This window comes from Gobio gobio (assembly GCF_949357685.1).
Source record: "Gobio gobio genome assembly, chromosome: 18".
NCBI classification, from domain to species: Eukaryota; Metazoa; Chordata; class Actinopteri; order Cypriniformes; family Gobionidae; genus Gobio; species Gobio gobio.
In genome coordinates, this window is record NC_137111.1 from 25758024 (window position 1) to 25780617 (window position 22594).

Here is a 22594-nt window from a genome sequence, read left to right on the forward strand (position 1 = left end):
CAGGCGTAACATTATGACCACCTTCCTAATATTGTGTTGGTCCCCATTTTACTGTCAAAACAGAACTGACATGTCGAGGCATGGACTCCACTAGACCCCTGAAGGTGTGCTAGGGTATCTGGCACCAAGGTGTTAGCAGCAGATCCTTTAAGTCCTGCAAGTTGCGGGGTGGGGCCTCCATGGATCGGACTTGTTTGTTCAGCACATCCCACAGATTCTCGATTGGATTGAGATCTGGGGAATTTGGAGGCATTATCCTGCTGAAAGAGGCCACAGCCACCAAGGTTTCCCAGTTTCACAATGCCTCCGCCGGCTTGCCTTCTTCCCATATTGCATCCTGGTGCCATGTGTTCCCCAGGTAAGCGACGCACACAAAGAAAACATGATTCATCAAACCAGGCCACCTTCTTCCATTGCTCCATGGTCCAGGTCTGATGCTCACATGCCCACTAACTTCTTGAGCAATTTGAGCTACAGTAGCTCGTCTGTTTGATCGGATCACACATGTCAGCCTTCACTCCCCACATGCATCAATGAGCCTTGGCCGCCCATGATCCTGTCGCCGGTTCACCACTGTTCCTTCCTTGGACCACTTTTGATAGATACTGACCACTGCAGACAGGGGACATCCCACAAGAGCTGCAGTTTTGGAGACTGCAGCTCTTGTGGGGTGTTCCCCGTCTGTTCCCTGTCGACTTTGGGCTCTGTCATCTAGCCATCACAATTTGGCCCTTGTCAAACGCTCTCAAATCCTTTCGCTTGCCCATTTTTCCTGTTTCTAACACATCAACTTTGTGGACAAAATGTTCACTTGCTGTGTAATATATCCCACCCAGTGTTATTCACTGGTCATAGTGTTATGCCTGATCGGTGTATGTCTATGTGGTGTTTTTAATATACTTTACGTTTAAAACGCGGTTTGGACAAACTTGTAACAAGTCACGTCAACCTGTGTCAGCGTTTACTACTATAAAGTTGAGCGAGTAGATCAGGTATTCTGAGCTACTGTGATTGAGTGGAGACGGGGCTAATTTGCATATACGTATATCCATGTATACTAAATGAAGCGAGTTACATTCAAGCTATTTTACGGCATTAAGAAATGTTATTCACAGGGGAAAAAACGTTTCAATCATTAAATGTCTTTTTGGTTACATATAAAGGATATAATTATTGACTACAGGGGGACTTTACGCTTCTTTAAGAAACAAACCTGTTTCAGTAAAAATATCCTCCTTATGTGTAATTTTCAGGTTTATATGAGTAGCTATAATTTTTATTTGTCTAGTTTTTGAGAATGTTTTTCATTGACTAACCATTGACTTTTCTGTACTTCAAGCTTAATTTAAAGTTAATTTGACATGATGATGACTGATATGTCAAAAATGAAAGATTTAGGCGAAATATTTTCGGAATAAATTAGCACAATTAGTCATATTTATCCTTGTATATTGGTATAAACTCTTTAAATGTGTGTGTGTGTTTTTGCATTTGTGTGTGTGTGTGTGTGTGTTTTAATGGCCACATCTTGCAGGTTTCACTTCCTCTTCCCCCAGTCTGAGGAAGCCATGGACTCAGGAGGCCTGTGTGTGTCCGTCTGTCTGTCAGTGTGTCCTCTCTCCATCCTGCTGGCCTGCACTTCACCCCATCCTGTGCATGTGCACTGTGGCCCACTCTTGTGTGCGTGTCACCTGCTCCTGAGTGTTAAATGTGTCATCGTAGAGCCACTGTCTGTCACTGCAGTTGACCTCCTTGAACATCTCACTAAATCACACATCGACCAACAACATATGCTGAGAATGTTCTCACTGCTTGTGAGTCCAGCTGATGTATTCGGTGTTGCAACACTGCATGAGCAATGTTTAGATTTACAGGAATATGGTGGTGGTGTTATTATTTGATTCAGTTGCATCAGCGCTCACTCATGGGGTGTAAAATGTTTTGAAGTCGAAGCAATGGGGCAAGTCTGAATGTGTGTGTGTGTGTTCCTGGCTCTCTTTCGGGAGAGGGTCAGTTGGAGATGCTGATGGACTGATGTGTTCCGGGCAGCCAGAAGAATGAAGGACGGGGCACACCTCCATCCTGTAACCTCCCTCTCTCTCCTCCTCCTCCTTCTGTCCTTCTTTCTAACCCTTAGTTGACTTTCTCTAAAAACGGATTGCATCAAATCTAACAAAGTGATGCTGCTGTAATGCATACCATATCTGAAGCATGCAGCATAGAGAGTTTTTGTTTAAAGAATAAGATAAATATTTCTGTCAGAACTGATTTTATGCTCCAGTCAGATCTTCCTTTAAACTTTAATGAGTTTTTATGGATATATATTGGCTTTCCGAAGCTTAGGAAGTCAAAAGTACCTGAGAATGAATCCTGATATGTCATGAAATGTTGTTGGTGGTTAAACCATCTCATATTTAAATAGTGCTCGTCCTCAGAATTTTTTTTGTGGAATGGGGGATTTTAGGTGAAGGTTTACTGTTACAGCGGTTTTGAGATTGCAGTCAACTTGGGAAGTATATAATTATAAAGAAAAACATATTGACTTTTCCTTGGAGGAATCTTTTTTTCCCTCAGGCTTAGCTCTTCAGTTTCATTCTCTCTCTCTCTCTCTCTCTCTCTCTCTCTCTCTCTCTCTCTCTCTCTCTCTCTCTCTCTCTCTCTCTCTCTCTCTCTCTCTCTCTCTCTTAATGCGCTGAATTTTAGATTACAGTTTTTAATTCATACACAGTGCTCTCTTTCTTTTCATCTCTTCCTTTTTCCTGCTGTCAGAGAGGTTGAACTTCAAGGAGGTACTGAATGTGTTCTCACATAATGAAACATTTACCCATGATGCCCATCTGATGAAAAAGCTCTCTCTCTCTCTCTCTCTCTCTCTCTCTCTATATATATATATATATATATATATATATATATATATATACATATATATATATATATATATATATATATATATATATATATATATATATATATATATATATATATATATATATATATATATACTGTATATATTAATTGAATTTACTTTATTTTTCATTTGATTTCATTATAAATTGTATTTATAAAGTTTGTCATGGATAATCCTTCCTCAGAAGGATGAATGCCTTTTTTTTGTTGTTATCATTAGTCAAAAATTATTTCCAAGGCCTAGTCTGAGGGGAGTTTACACAACTTACCCGTTTTCAACCCGTATGCGTTCTAGCCGTTCATGACAACAGCATTTTGGGGGCCTGAAAACGCACATTTTTGAAAACGTAAACTACACAAATGCGAATTTGTGAAAATGGTGACGTCATGTGCATTCGTATTACGTGTTTAGTCTATAGGCGCGTAGTGTCTCATTACAAAGTGACATCGCCAACTACTGGTCTAATACATAGGAGGCCATTTTGACAACGTTGTATGTGTGCAACAAAAAAAACGGAAAGGAAAACCTTTTCCGTTTGTAGTGAATTGACGTATAGACGTAATCTAAAACAACTCATATAATATAATAATACACACACACATATATATATATATTAATGCTATTAGTGTTATTAAAATATTATAATAAACAATAATAATATAATTTTTGTGAGAATCGCTTCATAATCATAGGATCGCAGTTCTCATCATACTGTAAGATGATTCCGTGAAGATTTCTGAATCCTCTGCCCGTTGACCGCTTCTTGCAAGCCAAGGGCGATGATGTCAAGGCGAAAGTAATCATGACTGTGCACGGAAACTCACATCATACACAAACCCACACACATGCTACACACTCACAAACACATACTTCCATTCCTGTGAACAAACCCAAGAGACCAGCTCTGGGTGTAGAGCAAGAACTGTATCGCAGATGTTGTGAAAGAGCAGAGGCAATAAATCTGATGTTGTGGTCTGAATTTGGAATGGCGAGTTTTTAAAGATTCTTCCCCATTTGTGTTTTTAAATTGCGCGTGGGTCTGAGTGCCAGTTGAGAAACGCTGTTTCTGTAATGGGCCAATTCATCTGGGCCTGGAAGAATGATGGCTCTGATGATCCTTGTTCTTTGAAGCTTTCTGCTGCTAATTCTGGAGTTTAAAAATAGATCCGTCCAAGTTCACCTTGTTTAGTTAGAGTTTGCGCCGAGTCGAGGATCTAACACTCCTGATAATTCTAGAACAAGTCTTTTTTTATCGCTCTAAACACCCCATTTAACCTCTGAATTGTGTTTGCAGGTGTGTCTGTTTACACTGATTTCTCTATGAATACATGAACTTTCATGGTGGCTTTTTAAAACTACAGTGATCTAAAGCTCAGAGAAAGATTCAGGATGCTTATGAGAACAGCAGCAGATGTCGCCCTCCGGGCCAATGTGAAGTCAATCCATGTCTTCACATCACGGATCATTATTTATTGATTTATTCATTCAAGTGTAGAGCACATTGTTTATCCCTGCTTTTTGTTTAATGTTGAATTAGTCTGTGAAGACAAATCCTCTTTATTTGTGCCAGTCGTACCCGTGTATCACCAGATTGGGTTTGCATTGACTACGACAAACATGCATTTGATACAGAAATGACTATTTATTTTCAAAAAATAAGTTTAAGGAATCCAGTGATACATGTAAATAAACAATAATCAGATTAAAGTGCCAAATATCAGTTATACAAAAAGGAATCTGTACAAAAGGAGGAATTACATGATTAAAAGTGTCTTTGGTGAGAAGAAATGACTGCTCTACGGACTTTGGGTTTTAAATGCGAGCGCTTTGGTGGGCTCTCAGTAACTGCATAGGTCCGAAGAGTCTGCCTTCATCAACGACAATGTCAACAATATCTAGAAAAATCGCTGTGTACAAAAATAAAACAACAGATCATTCGGAATGGAGCAGTGCAGGCTAAAATCACAGATTAGCTGTTCTCTTTGGTGTCGGCACTCGCCTTGCTTATCTGTTCTTTCTTAAGCAAATCAGTCAATTTGATTGTCTTAAATCCATGTTAAAGCTTCTGCTCAGTTCCGCGACTTCTCATCCGGGTTCTCCGTTCCTTTGTATCAGTCAAACTTTAAGGCATCATGGCTGCAGGTTATGGAAGAATGCCTCATCAGAAAGCTCTTTGGTCAGGCCTAATCCATCTTTGGTGCGTGAAGCCGTGCACAGAGGTCCACGGCCCTCGGACGGAGTCTCTGTGGCCTTGGAATGACAATGTTATTGGCTGGAGTCACTGGGTTTCATTTTATAGCGTCCCCATTGATCGAAGCAGATGCCCTCACTTTATCTTGGCTGGTTTGAGCTCCTTGACCTGCATGTGTAATGTTTTGTGGACAGCAAGAGTTCTGGACTGACAGAAACCCTTTCCACACTCCTGGCATTTAAATGGCTTCTCTTTGGAATGGATGTACCTTTAGAAAACAAACGAGAGAGAATAGTTGTGGTTTGTTAATGGATGTAGGCATGTTTACAACTTAAACAACAAGATGGTCTGAGATTGTTTTTTTTTTTTCTCGTCAAGGATTAAATATCCTGCGTTTCAGTATGCTGCCAAAAAAATGTGAACTATCGAAATGATGGCAATTTTAAATGGAAGCTAGTGCAATAGTTAGCTGCCTTGTCATGACAAATCTTTGGGTCTGCAGATGTTAATTAAATCTCAAACATGATGCATATCTAGAGATAATTGTCAGTGAGGAAAAGAGCCAAGATCATTACTGAAGAATTGGAGGAGATTGTTCAGCATGTCTCAACTAATTTAAATCATTCTTATAGTACTGGAATACAGCATGTCATAAATCACCAGAGCAGGTGTGGTTTGAAAAACTAAACAAAACTGTTTTATTTGCATTTTATGTTTTATTTTATTTGTTGAGCTTGAGGCTTAACTTTAACCACATTATCTTTAAGCTCAGATTGTTATTTTATATAAAAATCTGCATAACGCACCACACACACACACATATATAAATAATGCTGATTATTAAATACTCTCATTTATATTTGTGTATATATACTTTTTTTTAATTTAATAACAAATATTTAACATTATACCCCGTGTTATTTTCTAACTGGAATGATGGGAGAGAATTCATGCACGATGAGGTCATGATTGGAACAAAATCTGCAGGAGGTTTGTGGGTGGGCCGGAGTTTACGTAGGCTATGCCCGAACGCTTTATATATGAATGGGCAGGTATGAGCAGGAATGTATTTCAATATTAGCTGTAAATCATCTGATCTGAGATCAGTGTACTACTGACATATCCTTACCTGTGGTCTCTCAGGTGGTCCTGCCTCCTGAAGGCCTTGTGACAGATGTCACAAGTGTACGGCCGTTCATCTGTGTGCGTGCGCTCGTGGATCAACAGGTTGTAGGACTTAGTGAAGTGGCGGCCACAGAACTTGCACACAAACTCCTTTTTCGTCTTGGATGGGAGTCGTCCCCGGCTGGGTTTTCTTTCCGGCGAGGAGAGCTTGGCCACGTCCAGCAGGCAGCCTAACGAGGGCGAGCGCACGTGCCCATTGTTAGTGCTCAGATCTTCCGCCTTCAGGGCGTCGTCCTGCGTCGCGGCCGCTGCCAGGTTGGCAAAGTCAAAACGAGGTTTGCTTTTGCTGGACGCTCCAGAACCAGGCCCGGGGGATTCCTGCTTGGCAGGCTGGACTAGATGGGGGAACAGAGGGATTGAGGGTAGAGGGAAGCGGGCGTCCACCAGGCCAGGCAGCTTGGAGAAGGTACAGCGTGGCAAAGTGAACGGTGGGTAGCCCAGAGTCCACTGGTGTAGGTGGACGGCATGCAGGGCACTGAAACTGTAGATGCTGGGCATGTGGTCAGTGGGCAAATGCAGCCCGTTGGAGGTCTGAAGGAAGGAATAGTTTGCCAGCTGCAGAGAGGGATGAAGAGGCACGGGTGCTGGGAGCGTCTTACTGCCCATGTCTGATTCCAGAAAGTTTCTGTAGGAGACAAAGACAGAAAGAAAAAATGAGTAAAGTAAGAACAACTGGCACAGTGTCTCAAAAATAATACACCTGCAGACCTCCATTGAGAATACGCCCACTATGTTTACATTTTCCGTTATATTATAAGCCTACATTATGCGTTACGATTTGCTTTAGGTCCTTGCAGGCTGAAGGGACTTCCCTAAAAAGAAAAACACGCTCACACACTCACGTCAAGACATAAACTGCACTTGTCAAGTGAGACACCTTGTCTGACATTGAAAGAGCACACTCCAACGTGAGCACAAAGCAATGCTCAAGCCTGCCAGATGAGTGTGTGCGCATGTACATTTTGGCGTAGGCGTCTTCTGAAAGCTGAAAATATGCCTATGGCCATGAAGACAAACTACAGCAGGTGACATACCTGCCTCAACTGTTTAATCAGGTTGGATGAGAACAGAGACACAAAGCACAATAACTCCTCTTTGTCTCATCAGGAACTACAAGCACACACACACTCTCAAACAAACAGGCTTGGTGTGTATACAGTGTTACTCATATCGTCTGGAGGATTTTTTTTTTCTCCTCACACAGTTGTATAAGTAGCACGTGAAACGCAACAGTGTGTTGTGTGTTAGATTACTGTGTATACAAAACGAGACGATGCACAGATATGGTTCTAGTTATGATGGATGAGGTGCTGCAAATGTTGTAAAAAAATATTTTTTTAAGTCATAGAGCCTATGTGCCTTGTTTCCAAAGGTCAAGAAAGGTCAAGAAAAAAAAGGTCTCATCGCTAGAAGGCTTTTCAGCTAAAAAGTCTGAAATGCAAATGATGACGCTTGTCTTGTGTGTATTTCTGTCTTGAATATGCTCATCATGATCCGTGGAGAGGGTCTGATCTGCGGTAAATAAAAAGTGAAATAGCCCTAATTAGTCTTTCTGAAGCTCAAAGCTCCCCCGGGGATTTGGACGCTCTGATCATGGCGCAGAAGTAATTGACTTTTACTTACGGGGGTCATTAGAGGAGATCAGGACTCGCTCCCGAGAACAGGCTCGTACCCTTAACCCTTTGAAGTCCACATACCTTTAAAACGAGTGGCGGAGGGGAATGTGTTAGGGAACTATCTGCTTAACCGTTAAATCTAACGCCAGTTGAAAGTTTTGGGGGGATAGACATTTCTGAATTGTGGGATTTCACATGTGCTTGGACATTTTTTTTTCCGGGACATGTTGGCTAATTAGACGGATTTGCGCACTGTGTCTGGGTAAATCTCCCAGATTTTGTCCCCCACGCCAGGCAGAATCAGTGTCGTGGGGGCTAAAGACGTCTATCCCAGACAAGGTGGTGAAAGAGTCTCGGAAATCACACCGCAATTTGCTGAGTTCGTGGTTGGCTACCCCTATTCACCCTGGGATGTAGATCTCTGATGTGACACGTCCCCCTCAAAATCTTAATCTGGTCAAACTTTTTATTTATATATATATATATATATATATATATATATATATATATATATATATATATATATATATATATATATATATATATATATATATATATATATATATATATATATATATATATATATATCAAAACATATTGTAAAGTCTAAAATCTAACACCCATGCCTTTGCAAACGCTCATCGGTGTGCAAATACTCCGAGAATATTGCAGACGCATGGCAAGTGCCTACAGTTTGCGCCCTCGTTGTGGCCTGTGTAGGCTATATCAGTAACCTTCCTTATCAATAACTTTGATTGCTCAGCTTTCATCAATTGCGCGTTGAACGCGCGGAGGTCATCAGTGTTTTATCTCTGGGTAGGTGTGAATGTCCGCCGGTCGCGAGTATGGAGATCACAGAGAAATCTCGACGTGTATTACAGGAATTAATCACGGTCTCGAGGTTCATGCGTTAACGACGAGTCTTTGGTCAATTGTTCAACGATTATCAAGTAGGCTAAGTGTATGTTTTCCTTTTTCCGCGCAGCCCCCCGAGAGGATGTGATCACTTAACCCTGGAGAGAGGGAAACACACCATTCATTAAGCACCGCCAAACAGTTGACTAAATATACAAATATATCTAAGTATTGTGGAGAAGGCCTAGCGCTTTATTGTGTTTGCAATTTGATGTAAAACGCATGTGTATACTAGGCATATCATAAGGAAAATAATTGACAGTGTAATATTTTTAAGCAGTAAATTGTGTCAGTTTCATACTGATGCACTGTGTGTAGTCGGCTCAAAATAAAACAGTTAAAGCTGAAAAGGTCACAGTCCAAATACTAAAATCCTTTTATACCTTGTCGTTGAATTATGTTTGATGCAATATCGAAATTCGTATCATTTTCACTCTAGAAATTAAACAAATTGTGCATACCTTAGCCTAAATGTTTTAGTCATTTCTGACAGGGGGCATCCAGCATGTAATTAATTGATGACAAAACCATTTTTTACATTAATATTTAGGCTAAAATGCTAAACGTTATTAATATCTGAAATGTTTCTTTTGTTGGAGAGATTTAGATTATGCATACATGTGTTTTGGAACACTTTAAATGCAAAACTAAATCATTATGGGACAATAAAAACATTTATTTATACATAGGTCTATTTTAAAATATTTTATAAATATCTTTAGCCTAAAAAAATAAATAGGCTGTCCATATTATTTTAAAAGGAATGACGTTTCGTTTTTTTTTTTTTTTTAATATTAAAAATGTAGCTACTGTTTAGGATTAATTGCACTGGATTTCTGTTGGGTGACAAAATATATTTTGTTTGATTTTTTATAATTTTGCAACGAATAGCGCTTAAAATAAACCGAAACAAACGAATAACTGCTAATTTTCAACACCGAGCATCACTGTAAAACCATTCAAACCACACGCGAGATCTCCGACCACAAGGCCACGCATGGTTTAGAAAAAAAGAAAGCTTTCTACAGATGCATAATACAATCTAATGTTTACAATTTGCTTGAACGAATTTGTTACAGTTTTTGAACGAAATACATCGGGTGACACCAGAGCCGCTTCAAGGCTTTCCTCAGACGACATTTAATTTCTCAGACATTTGTGAATCTTAGTTTTGTTTGAGTAGCATGTATGTAGTGTACACAAATTATTTTATTCCTACAAAAACATTTAAACGTAGCCTATTAACACCATTCATAATCAATTCGAATTTGGAAAGCGCATCCCACCTGTTGATCACTGACCCGATCACCATTAAAGACCATCATTTACACATTAGTTGCTTTGCTCTGACTTTTATCTGCTTTAAACAATAAATTACTTAGACATTGCAATGAATTTAATTCAACGACTGTTCCAAGTATTTTCTTTAAACAGCTGAAGTGTTACAAGTTGTAGCCGACCCGTCATGCTTTAAAAGCAATTCCTCGCGTCACTTATTCATTCTTAAATGCACTTATACATTGCACATTTGTAGTTCACGTCTGCTGCAGGAAATCACTGACAGTGCAATAGTAGTAAAATCTTGTCAAAAAAAATATTCCAAAAAGCCAGAAAATATTTACCAGGTCTTGGTGAAGCAGGCCGATCCAAAATAAGATTTAGAGTCACTTAGTCTTCCCACAGCGTTGTTTAAATGCAGTGCAAAACTTTCTCGCGGATCGGAGAAATGTTCGTCTTCCTCAGCATGTTCTCGCAGCAGAGACACGGGAAAACCCTGAAGTTCGCACAGCTGTGGTCCAGCGGTTGTGCGCTGTGAGTATTTGGTTACTCGGGGTAGAAACTCTCTCTCTCTGTGTCTTACTCTAGCTCTGTCTTGTGGTCCCAAAGTCAAACCGCCTCTTTATTGTAACCCAACCCGCGACGTCACACAGCCAAACCCCCCAAAATACTGAAGTGAAGTTTCCTCCACTGGTACAGCAGCCCTCAACGATAAAGGACCAAACAGATGCAGACTTTTATCCCAGGCTATGCATGCCAGAGGACTGAACTTCACTACAACTTTTTACGTTGTCAACTTTTAAAGTTCTTCCACCACTTGCACGCCTGATGAGGACGCCAATTTCTTTAAATAAAAAAAAAAACGTTATTCTTATTTTTATTCTATTCTCATTCTTATTATTACCGGACAGAAATACGTTTTAATTCCTAAGATGAGCTTGATCGGGTAACAAAAGTCTAATTAAATCTACGCTCTCATCAATAAAGCAGAAAGCAGAAAGTTAAAGAATTCTTGTTTAAAATGAGCTTCTGTGCGAGGTGGGGGCGGCAACAAATCAAGCTTCACTTTGTATTAATTAAGGTAAATATACAACTGTCACCTTTAACTTGTGCTCTCTGCGAGAAAGAAATGAGAGACCAGTTTTAAGCGTCCCAAAACCATTAGTCAATTTGTCACCCCGACCCCAGTGAAGACAGATTAAGAGCACAGGAACGGCGAATTCAAGAAGTTCGAGCACTTTCTCTTTGATACGAACTGAAGTGCGGTGGAAATTCTTGGTATAAACTTTTCCTCCTGGGGTCAAACACACCTGCGTAAACTGCGAAGGTGAAAAATACACATAATCTCACAGTTGTATATATAAGAGAGAAAGAGAAATTCGATTAGTTTAAAATGAAATAGACAAATGGTTTAAATGATACGTGTATTTTGATTTCAACAGTTTTGAAGGCACTGCGCGCATGTGACTTTTTAAGATGTAGTCTAAATATGGGGAAAAAACAAAATTCTCATAAAAAAAAGGAAATAATTGATTTTTCACTAACTCAGATTTGTTGACTCGGGAACTATGTGACGTCATCCCCAAATAAATTCCCCTGAGATGCAGGTTCCTTCGTGTGAGACGCACAGAAACACTCTCAGTGGATAAGAGCAGGACAAGGACGCTGGTGCGCATCTGTTACGCGCTCAATACGCGCCACCTGGTGGCAAGAGTTCGTAAATTTGCAATCCAGCGCTACTGCAGAGGCGCTCAGCCCTGCTCCTGGAGATCTACCCTAGTGCAGAATTTAGTTCCTATCATGTTCCAACACAACTACCTGTAAGTTTTAAGTGATCCATAGACTTTATCCAGAGAGTTTAGCTGGTTCAGGTGGGTTTGCTGAGAGCTGTAAGTAAATTTGGCACCCCTTGTATTCTGAGTCATTGCTTTTGATTTGTTTGAAAAGCCTGATGTACAGAAAACAAGCATGAGTAAAATGTCAAAAAATCGATTTCTTTAATGAGAGTGTGTATGCATGTGTGAGGTGTTTGGAAGGTTTTGTTAAAGCTTAGAAGTTGGCTTCCCCTCTCATACAAGAATGGAATTTAATCAAACTATCCGTAGGCCCATTTTACTGATCATCTACACAGAGACATGCTACGTAAAACGCCGAGAGCAAAAGCCCATGTAGTTTATTTCGGCCGAATTTGCTCTGTTGGTTTTATCAGAAAATTCTGGCTGCCTGTGAGTCCATGTTGCATCACAGCGCAATAGCCCTGACCTCAGGAAATTAATCAGCAAAACCTGCCACGGAAGCCGTGCGCCCACTCCGCGGCTGCATATAATAAAAAACAGCAGCTAGACATCATTTACATTTTTGGAGGGAAAAAGAAAACAAACTGTAAAGAATAGATTTGGTGCAAGCGCGAGCTGCGCATGTTTAAAGCGCGGATCACACACAATACGTTCTGCACATGCACACGAACGCACACACGGCTGCCTGAAGATAAAAAGAACTGTTTACAGCTCACTTACATATTTCATCACGTCTATTTACATCACTTTCGCTAATCTAAACACTTCAGCCACTGAAAGTTTAACATTTCAAAGTCTGTGAAGTCAGAGAGCTGCTCTCAAATTCTGAACAACTGACGGCTGTCTAAATACAGGCCCCCTGCCTGCGTCTATCATGCTCTTTAGAGTCCTGATATATAGAAAACACGTTAACACATTTTTCTAAGGCAAAGTTGTAGGCTTCTTAAAGCCAAAACGGCCTGGGTCTCACCATTTCCATTTGAATTTTACATAATGATTTACAAAGGATGATTTGTCTGCCAATCGCAATAAATTCATTCTTGATCTCGGGCTATATCATGACAAAAATGCTTAAAGGATTAGTTGACTTTAAAATTAAAATCACCCCATGATTTACTCACCCTCAAGCCATTTTAGATGTATATGACTTTCTTCTTTCTGATGAACACAATCTGAGTTATATTAATAAATATCCTGACACTTCCAAGCTTTATAATGGCAGCAGTGACGGGTCTATTGAGTTGGAAGCTCAAAAATGTGCATCCATCCATCATAAACTTACTCCACACGGCTCCGGGGGGTTAATAAAGGCCTTCTGAAGCGAATCGATTGAGTTTTGTAAGAAAAATATCCAGATTTGAAACTTTATAATGTAAAATATCTAGCTTCCACCAGACCACCTTTCGCATTCAACTTACGAAAAAAGCGTAGGCCTAACTGGCGCGACATATGACGTCAGACGTATCGTAAGCATTTTTAACAAGCCTGCACTCTAGTAAAAGAAGTGTCTTTCAAAATAATAAATACATTTTACCCTGTTAAACATTTCATGAAGAAATTTAAAACTAATATTGATACTAGATGTTCATTTTGTTTACCATTTATTACTAAACAACTTTGGAAAAATATTGAGGCTTTTATTAATGATAATATCCAAGGCATATCCATAACTTTTAAAGGCATTATTTTCGGTTGTGACTCTATTAAAAGCAATGCTTACTTTGTTATAAATTGAATGTATTTTCTTTGTAAATTTTATATCCACAAATGTAAATTCACCAACAGCAAACCAATTTTTCATGTCTTTTTGAAAGAATTTAACACATATCTTAACAATGTCATCCTCTGTAAATAAGAAAGCAAGTAAAACGACGTCAATTTGTAATGACTTTAATCTGTATAACCTAAGTGATGTATAAATGTCTTACCCTCATGCTCTTGTTTTTTTTCTATCTTCACTTTTTTCTTCTTCTTTTACCTTAATCTTTAACTAATTCGTTCTAGCCTTTATATTTTCTGATGACATTGAACATATTATTGATACATTTTTTGTACTGTATTACAAAATTGTGTATTATAAACATGTCATCTCTGTATCTTTTTTGCATTAATAAAAAAAAAAAAAAAACCCTGCAGCAGGCCTCTCAGAAACTGAAGCCTACACGCCTCGATCGCCCCCCTGGTGGCTGGTCCTAGTATAGCTCCTAAACCCCACCCCTCCATGTATTACAATTGACGCGAGACAAACTAAACAATCAAATTACACTTCAAATAATTGTTTCCTAAAGACGGTTTCCGTCATTTTAGGCAGCTTTTATCACGATTATTTCATTTCAAGTGTTTGTTTTTTTAAATAAGCTTAATTTTAGTTAGTTATTTGATGCTATAAAAATGGGGGGTGAGACGTCATGATTGACAGCTGAGATTGACGGCTGTCACTGAAGTTGTCACTGAGGCACTAACAGACTTTTTTCTGGATTTTCGAGAGGAGATTGGAGCTTTATCTTTAATTTCCATAACTGTTTATTTCACACCAACATAATGAATTGTCTGCATCTGTGAGAGTGTGGGCGGGCTTTTGATAATCGCGCCTCTACTTCCTGCTCTCTACTGCGCAACTCCGGTCCCGAGATCACTACTGCGCAGACTCGGTCCCAAATCTGCGCAAGCTTCAACTCTCGTCAGCGGAAGCCAATGAAGTCGCGTCGTCCATATTTTTTTACGGTCTATGGTTTTGAACTGCGAGAGGCTATACTTTCTGCGTATGTTGAATATGGAAGGCGGTCTAGTGGAAAATGCCATCAAAATTATTCAAAATTGTATATCACTCAAACAAGAGTGTTGTTTTTCCGAAAATCTGCACGATTGCTAATGTGACTGATTTTATACTTCAATGAACAAGTTACTGAGTAACTTTCATAGACACAACACATTCTGTTTTTGCTCCGTCAAAGAAAATAGACCAAACAGCACCACCATGTTGATCCTCAAAGAATCAGTTTATCAGATTAATAAATTATTCAATTAGGCCCCCCGTTCATTGATAGGCTACAGTCGCCTACTGATGATTTTACCTATCATCTTTAAAAAGTGGCCTATATTATTGAATTTTTCCAATTATTTAATATTTATACATTAAAATGTTATATTTAAAATATAGGTCTCTCAACATAATTTATGCAATTATAATTGCTGTGTAAATCCATTTATGCCAATTCATTTATTAAACAGTAGGTTACATAGTTGGATTTTGTAAATGTCGATTCCTCCGAGGAGGCAAGAGTGGCAGTGTCTCTTCAAAAAATAGGATGAGAAAATAATGCATATTACAAAAGTAAAACAATGGAACTATCACAAAATATGACATAAAAAATTTATAATTCACTCTTTTTTTAACGTAACACTGTCCAATAGCGACTCCAGCAGGTAAAGGTACAGCGGGACGCCACGTCTCTCTTGCCTCCCCTGAGCTCTTTAAGTTTTAACAGCTTGCCTAAGACTGTCAGTTCAAATCCAATTTTTGTCCATATCCGACTGAAATCCGATCAGATTTAGCAAGTGTGAATGGCAAAAAAATCACATGAAATGCGATTTTTACAAATCTTTTTTGAGCATTTCTCCGTTTCAGTCTGACTGCTCTGAACGTATTTCACATGGTTAATGTGACCTTCTCACGGCATGTAAAATGTAAATGTCAGACGTTGTTATAGGAAACATGCTGAAAGTTGCTGCATAAAAAAGGTTGTTTTGTTGCAAAGTGCTCAACGAAATGACAATATAATGGAGATGTATTGAAGTTTCAGAGTGGCTGAGACGCTCATACCAAAGAGCGACATAATGTGGACAGTCAATCATTTTAGATCAGATTCCAATAGGATACGCAAAAAATCAGATTTGGACCGACAGTGTGAAAGTAGCCTAGAGCGTGTGGTGGGGGTTAATTGAGAATGAATGGGGGAAAGTCACGTGAGAGACTCCATCGCGTTATGATTGGATATGATTGTACGATAAATCCCACCTCTTGTTTTTGCGCATGTTCCATGTTCGCAAATCAGTCTGAAACGAATGAACAAAACGATGCCGCTAAGTAAACAACTCACCCACTTAGATACCACAGCTTTATGTCACGTCAAAATCAATTATGAAATGGCCTGAAAATAAGATCACTCTAAAAAATGGGTTATTTTTAGACCAGCATTTTTGAGAGTGATGACTGTGGGCTATCATATCTGCCGCTGTAGTTCATATTTTGTTTTGGCACGGGCTTGGCCCTTTTTCACTCTCCACTGTTCAAGGTTTCTTTTTGCTTTGACAATGTGATTCCCGTTGTTTAGAAGAACTGTCAATGTTAAATGGTTGCTAGCTGACTAGGTCAATCTCTACTGAACAAAAATCAATATATTAGCAAGCCTTGTTTTCTGTATTTAAGGACATGACGTAACCACGCAAGAATGAATAGAGTGGTGCAGGTATGACGTCAAAATTGCAGACTAATTCACCACTGGTTCCTTCGGGATTTTCCTATGGGGTTTTTCAATTTGTGTGTAAAATAAAGCCTGTGGTAGACAAAACTTGACAAAATTTTGACGTTTTGTTCTACAATGTAAATTACACACACCCATAACGTAAACGCACATTTTGAAGGAATTATGTTCAACACGGAAGTGACTTAAACTGCAATTCATCGACTGGCCACTAGAGGCTCCAAAAGGGAGTCAATTCCAATACCCCGCATATTAAAAAGCCCAACTTTACAGCAGAATTTTTTTTTTTTACAGCCTAGTACAAAAAGTGGTTTTGGTCTATATAGCTAATTTTGCCCTTCATGACAACTGTGAGGGGGATTAATTTTTTGTAACTCATTCGTTTAAATTATATAAAGCCTTAAAGTTCTGCATAATCAAGGGCGTGGCCACTTCAGTGACAGGTGGATTGCCACTATTGTCGAGCTATAGGAGGGCATGGTTTCAGTATCCAGGCACCTTAACTCGACCCACTTCCCGCCTCTTTGCCCATTTTCGGTTATTCTGGAGTGACGCGCTGCCAAGATGGCGCCGGCCGGCTCCGCCCACTTTGGGCTTCAAAAATGCTCTTCAGAAACCTACGTTTAATGTCACAGACACTACGTCCACTGTTTTATACAGTCTATGGTTTTTAATAAGTAACTAAATAAGACATCTTGTGGTGTGAGTGTGTGCAGTGTACATTGTAGAACAAAACCTCAAAGTATCATCAAGTTATGTTTACAACAGGCTTTATTTTACTCATAAATTTAAATCCCCTGTTATAAAACTCCATACGAAAATCTCGAAGGAACCAGCGACAAATTAGACTTTTAGGTTCGTCACACCTGCACCACTCTATTTGCATTAGCTTGGTATTTACCTACGGACTCCGATCCGATAACTCATAATATAATAATCAGTATATGCTTACAGTAGTAGGGTACATCAGTTAAATATAATTTAACGCAAGTTATTAAATAGCTCAGTAACAGAATTTCAGTATTTTTAAGCAAAACGTTTCGAAAAATTTGTATTTAGCTATGTTTTATTTAATTGTGGTCAGATATTTTTTTTCTTTTATAGACATTTCTGGTTTCACTTTTTTCAGTAATGATCTTACCAGTCTCACTTGCATGCAAAAATCAGGAAGAAACTTATGCATTAGCTTATAATAAAAGCAATCACAGCTGTTCATATATGAGAGAAAGAGAGCTGGAGAGATGTATAGGGCTGGGTTGTGAGTCAGCTGGATGGAATGGGGCTTGGTGCTTCTCAGGGAGGTAATCCAGCACGGCTTTACGTTCAAACTGAAACCGCAAAGCCATAACGATGCCCCTTTAGGTCACTTATTCCCTCTACAAAAACAACAGGCTTTTAATGGCTAATGAAGAACAGAGGTGTAGCTTCTCTGAACCTCTCATGGTTACGTGAAACTGCTGTGTTTTGAGCTCGGATGGCTTTGGAGGTGATTGAGATAATTGAAAGCGCTCAGAGGCGCTTCTAATACTTTACGGGTAAAAGGCTGTGTTTAGACTTAGGAAGGATCATCTTTTGACAGACCTCTCAATGGTGACACGCCGGATGGTATTTATGGAGGAAATGAGTATGCGTTTATAGGAAGTGTTACAGCTGCTGCTGATGATGATGTTCGAAATGAATATGCAGGTTTAATGTTCAAATCCTAGATGAATACGGGTCAGATGTTCGTTAATTCATTTATGCTGTGTAAAGTCCACTCTCTCTTTAAGAACACGTCAGCCACTTTCCCGAAGAGGGTGTGAACCGAAGGCACTTGGTTTGACCCATTTCAACAGTATCTGCATTTACTAAGACTTCGCTAAATAATTACAAACATACACCCTGTGGTTGAATTTATGAGCCCTATGCTCTTATCCTAAGCCCGTCCTATTGAGTTTCATACCCCTGAGATAAAGCCAACATTAGAACATTGATTAAGCATGAACAAAGTCATGGAGTGTTTTAATTTGATTATGTTACATAATATCTTTAGCCTCCTTTCCACAGAAGGACTTGTTTTAGCAGACATAAATTCCTGAGGAAATGTTAGTTATTTTTGTCCTCCAGCCTCATTTTATGGAATCTGTATGTTTCTTTGTGCCAACATTTAAAAAATGCATCATACTTTTATAATAATACTTTTAAAGTTGCACTCAATACATAGAAAATACTAATGAATGTAAAGCCTCATTGTGTAATCTAAGTCACTCTGTCTTTTCAAGAGCTGCTCATGCTCATTTATGGCTTGTAAAAAATGTTTTATGTGTATTTTTGTTTCTATAACAGAAAAACTTCTATCTATAAAGTAACTTCTATAAAAATCAGTTTTATTGACATTTCATTGACACACTGTTAACCCGAATAAGTTGGCAAAACTCAATCGGTTACATGCAATTCTTAAAGTTAAGAAATTTAAAGTTTAAGTAAGCAGAACTTGCAGTACTGTTATTTTGTACTCATACATTTTAATTGCTCGTACATAACACACACAGTTTCTGCCAATCTCATGTTAATCTTGAGTACCTAAAGAGTATTATTGCATCCTTCATTTCCCCGAAGTGTCTTTAGTTTTATCATGTTTATAAAAGACAGATACGCTTCAGTATCTGAGTATCTGACAGATGCGATTCTTTCTGAAAACAGCCAAACTCGTGGAGCCATGCAGTGGGCGGAGCTAAAGATTCTCAAACACACACACACACACACACACACACACACACATGTAGTGTTTTCATCTTTTATGGGGACTTTCCATAGGCGTAATGGTTTTTATACCGTACATACCGTATATTCTATCCCCCTACACTGCCCCTGCCCCTAAACCTAACCCTCACAGGAGACATTCTGCAATTTTACATTTTCAAAAAACATCACTTAGTCTGATTTATAAGATGTTTTCCTCATGGGGACCTAAAAATGTCCCCACAAGGATGAGGATTTCGGATATTGCTATCTTTGTGGGGACATTTTGTCCCCATAACGTGATGATTACCAGTCCACACACACACACACACACACACACACACACACACACACACACACACACACACACACACACACACACACACACACACACACACACACACACACACACACACACACACACACACACACACACACACACACACACACACACACACACACACACACACACACACACACACACACACACACACACACACACACACACACACACACACACACACACACATACACAGACACAAACTCCCTGGATAACTTTCGATTTACTATACGTTCGTGTTGTTTACATTATATGCACTTACGATGCAGTTTCACTCAGTGCCTGCGGTTTTCGACTCATGACTGGGAACAAACAAACACACTTGCAGAACTCCGTTGCTGCTCCGGAAAAACAAACTGCATCCACTGTTTCCATAACGATGCAGTTTCACTCACTGCCTGCTGTTTCGACTCATGACCGGGAACAAACAAACACTCTTGTAGAACTCCGTTGCTGCTCCGGAAAAACTGCATCCACTGTTTCCATAACGCTAGTTTATTTGGGAAGCTAGACAAGGTTATCTTTCCCTCACAACCAAAAACACACTTCTTTAGTGACATTATTGATTTTGTGGTCTAAAAACAAAATGACAGCGCTGCTGATGGCTTCCGTAACCCGACCGAAGCTCGTTGATGGCGTGCTCTTGCTCTCGCTCTGGTTGATGTGCGCACACGCTCATCCAGGAGAAGTGCACATACAAGGAATTCCGCCCTTTACAACATCATACTGCGCCATATTCGAAATTTGTTTTCTGAAATGTATTACAATCCTGAAGGAGTGAATTTGGCACAGAAATACGTCATATGTATTTTTTTATTTTTTTATTTTGACCAGTGGAAATTTGGCTAGCTTTAACAAGCTAATTCAATAAATTCTACATTGCTAATTGGTAACACAATGCTTTGATAGCATTAGCTTAGCATAGCACTTGTTGAATGAGTACAGCAATATAGAACATTTAACATACTGTATATCTGTTCAAAAAACGAAGCTCACGCTCCACTCGTCACCATGATTTATGGGTAGAAATGAAAAGAAACATTAAATAGAAACAAGTCCATAAAACTTAAAACAATGAAACAATTCAGATTACTTAAAATGTGTCGTTTTTGTGAACTCAAAAAAAAAAAGAAAGTTCTAAATACTCATAAAAGTTAATTTAATTGAATTAATTTGTTTAATTTGAGTTGGCTCTAAACTACTCAAAATTAATTATTTTGAGCGTTAGGGTTTACAGTGAGTTTTATTGACATTTATTAAGTTAGATTCACACAAGGAATTAAAAACATGTGAAGGCAATTTAGAGTGTTATCCTCGTAATTTTTCATGTATTAAATAAACCAGTTGTAAATAAATGTAGTTTAAATACATTGATATATTTGTCATGATGACTAAAGTGCTACTTTTCAATAGAACCGTTCTCCTATTCAACAAGTCTGTTCTTCATTTTTGCTGCAGTATGTCAGCATCCCTATCTCACTTTCTTGCTCTATGTTTCATCCTCTATCTCTGCTGACCATGTATAGAACAGAAACAACATCAGATGGAGCATTTGACCTTTTAAAAAAATATCCGCAGGACTTCATGAAAACAAATTCTCTTCAGCTGAGGTCTCTTTCCCTCATGTCCAGCCTGAAAGAGTGCGAGAGAGGGAGGGATAGCGAGAGTAAGTGAGAGAGGGAGCTCGGAGGATAGATGTGTAACACCCCTCTGTCGCTCTTCTGACCCCTGTATGGCCAGTGATAAATGTTTTTATCATGGCTGAGCAGAAGTGTCAGCACGGGTCAAGCTCCGTGTGAGCTGAGGGAATGTTCTGCGCCAGAGTACGAGCATGGCTGAATGCAAAACATTTCAATAAAGCCGTAAAATAACAGTGTTATCAGATCTTAGGCAAATCAGAGGGGAAAAATGAAGCTGCGCTTTGATAAATTAAACAGCTGATGCTTTTAACGAAACACTCCCAGTCTCTGATTTATGCAAATTATGTTTGTAAATGTTTCATAAAACGTCACATTTCAAGAGCAAATACTTTGGGCCTACAAGTCACCATGAAATCAAAATGGACAATTCTTGTTTTTTTATGGAATATTGCAGTTTCTCTCAGGATCACTATCGTCAACGATGATTGATTGACTATTAGCATATAGTTTGGATTGCTGGTATGGTTCTGTTCTGGGCAAGAACTCCCTGCACATCCATGCAGCGTAGCATGGATAAGAGCAGGGAGAGCAGCAATAACCCCCCTTAGGGTAAACAGAACAGAACCAACATAATGTATTGCAGATATCATTAATGTTGAAATTACATGTACAAAGTGATTCAGGAATTTAGTGTGATTCAAGGGAAATTAGAATACCAAACCCTTACTGACAAGAGGAGGAGCTGGGGGTGGAGGAGGGTAAATTAGCTCTGGAGAAACGCGATAGCTGCTGATAGTACTGAGGAGCTGTAATATATGCATGCGGTGATAGACATCATATTCCTATAGGTAGATGTGATCAGCTGACAGACACGAGTTTGACTAACGTGAGTAACCCACTTCTAGCCAAAATAACCTTGAATTTGGTTACATGTCGTTTTTGCCAAAATAACTTGTGAGATGTATGATATTCCATCATGTAAGCAAAGTGATTATACAAAGTGTTTGGTTTCATTTCTTTGACATGTTCATGTTCTAGATGACTAGACAATACTTGGGCTAAGAAGTCTATTAAATTTTCACTGACAGCCCAAATATTGCCTTGTTTTAAACGTCTAGATGTCAGGGCTGTGTTAGGAAGGCTATTAGACGTCTTTTAAACGCAACATTCCTTGCTGGAATGCATATGCCCTCGTAATCTTTAATCATAATATCTTCACCTTCTCTTCTCTTCTCTTCTCTTCTCTTCTCTTCTCTTCTCTTCTCTTCTCTTCTCTTCTCTTCTCTTCTCTTCTCTTCTCTTCTCTTCTCTTCTCTTCTCTTCTCTTCTCTTCTCTTCTCTTCTCTTCTCTAATGACGTGTTTCCGGCAGTACGAGGGCAGGACAACCTGTCAGTCACATGAGATCACAGCATGGAGACAGATCACAATCTGAAGATCACGCCCACCGGGGGGAAAACAATCAAACCATCTCCATTGACTTTGTATTTTGTGAAGCGGCCTCCTTGTAATTTTTGACTTA

The 22594-nt window shown here is 39.2% G+C and overlaps 1 protein-coding gene across 2 annotated transcripts; it reads right to left on the reverse strand.

Annotated features, from left to right (window-relative positions):
* Positions 1-4368: 4368 nt before the first annotated feature.
* Positions 4369-11746, reverse strand: osr1 (odd-skipped related transcription factor 1). 2 transcript variants are annotated; one of them, XM_079841931.1, is made up of 3 exons: positions 10438-11746; positions 6229-6909; positions 4369-5367 (listed from the first exon to the last, which is right to left on the reverse strand). In XM_079841931.1, the coding sequence occupies exons 2-3, from the start codon at positions 6888-6890 to the stop codon at positions 5235-5237; spliced, it is 795 nt and encodes a 264-aa protein (XP_079698057.1). In that variant the 5' UTR covers positions 6891-6909; positions 10438-11746; the 3' UTR covers positions 4369-5234. The 2 variants fall into 2 exon arrangements, with proteins under 2 accessions (XP_079698057.1, XP_079698058.1); XM_079841932.1 differs by lacking the exon at positions 10438-11746 and adding an exon at positions 7127-7162 and having other exon boundaries at positions 4534-5367.
* Between the last annotated feature and the right edge of the window lie 10848 nt (positions 11747-22594).

Coding starts and splice junctions, on each gene's coding strand:
- osr1 (XM_079841931.1), bottom strand. CDS start 6,890: ATGGGCAGTAAGACGCTCCCAGCACCCGTGCCTCTTCATCCCTCTCTG. Junction 5,368..6,228: donor GACCACCTGAGAGACCACAG/GTAAGGATATGT, acceptor TGTTTTCTAAAG/GTACATCCATTCCAAAGAGA.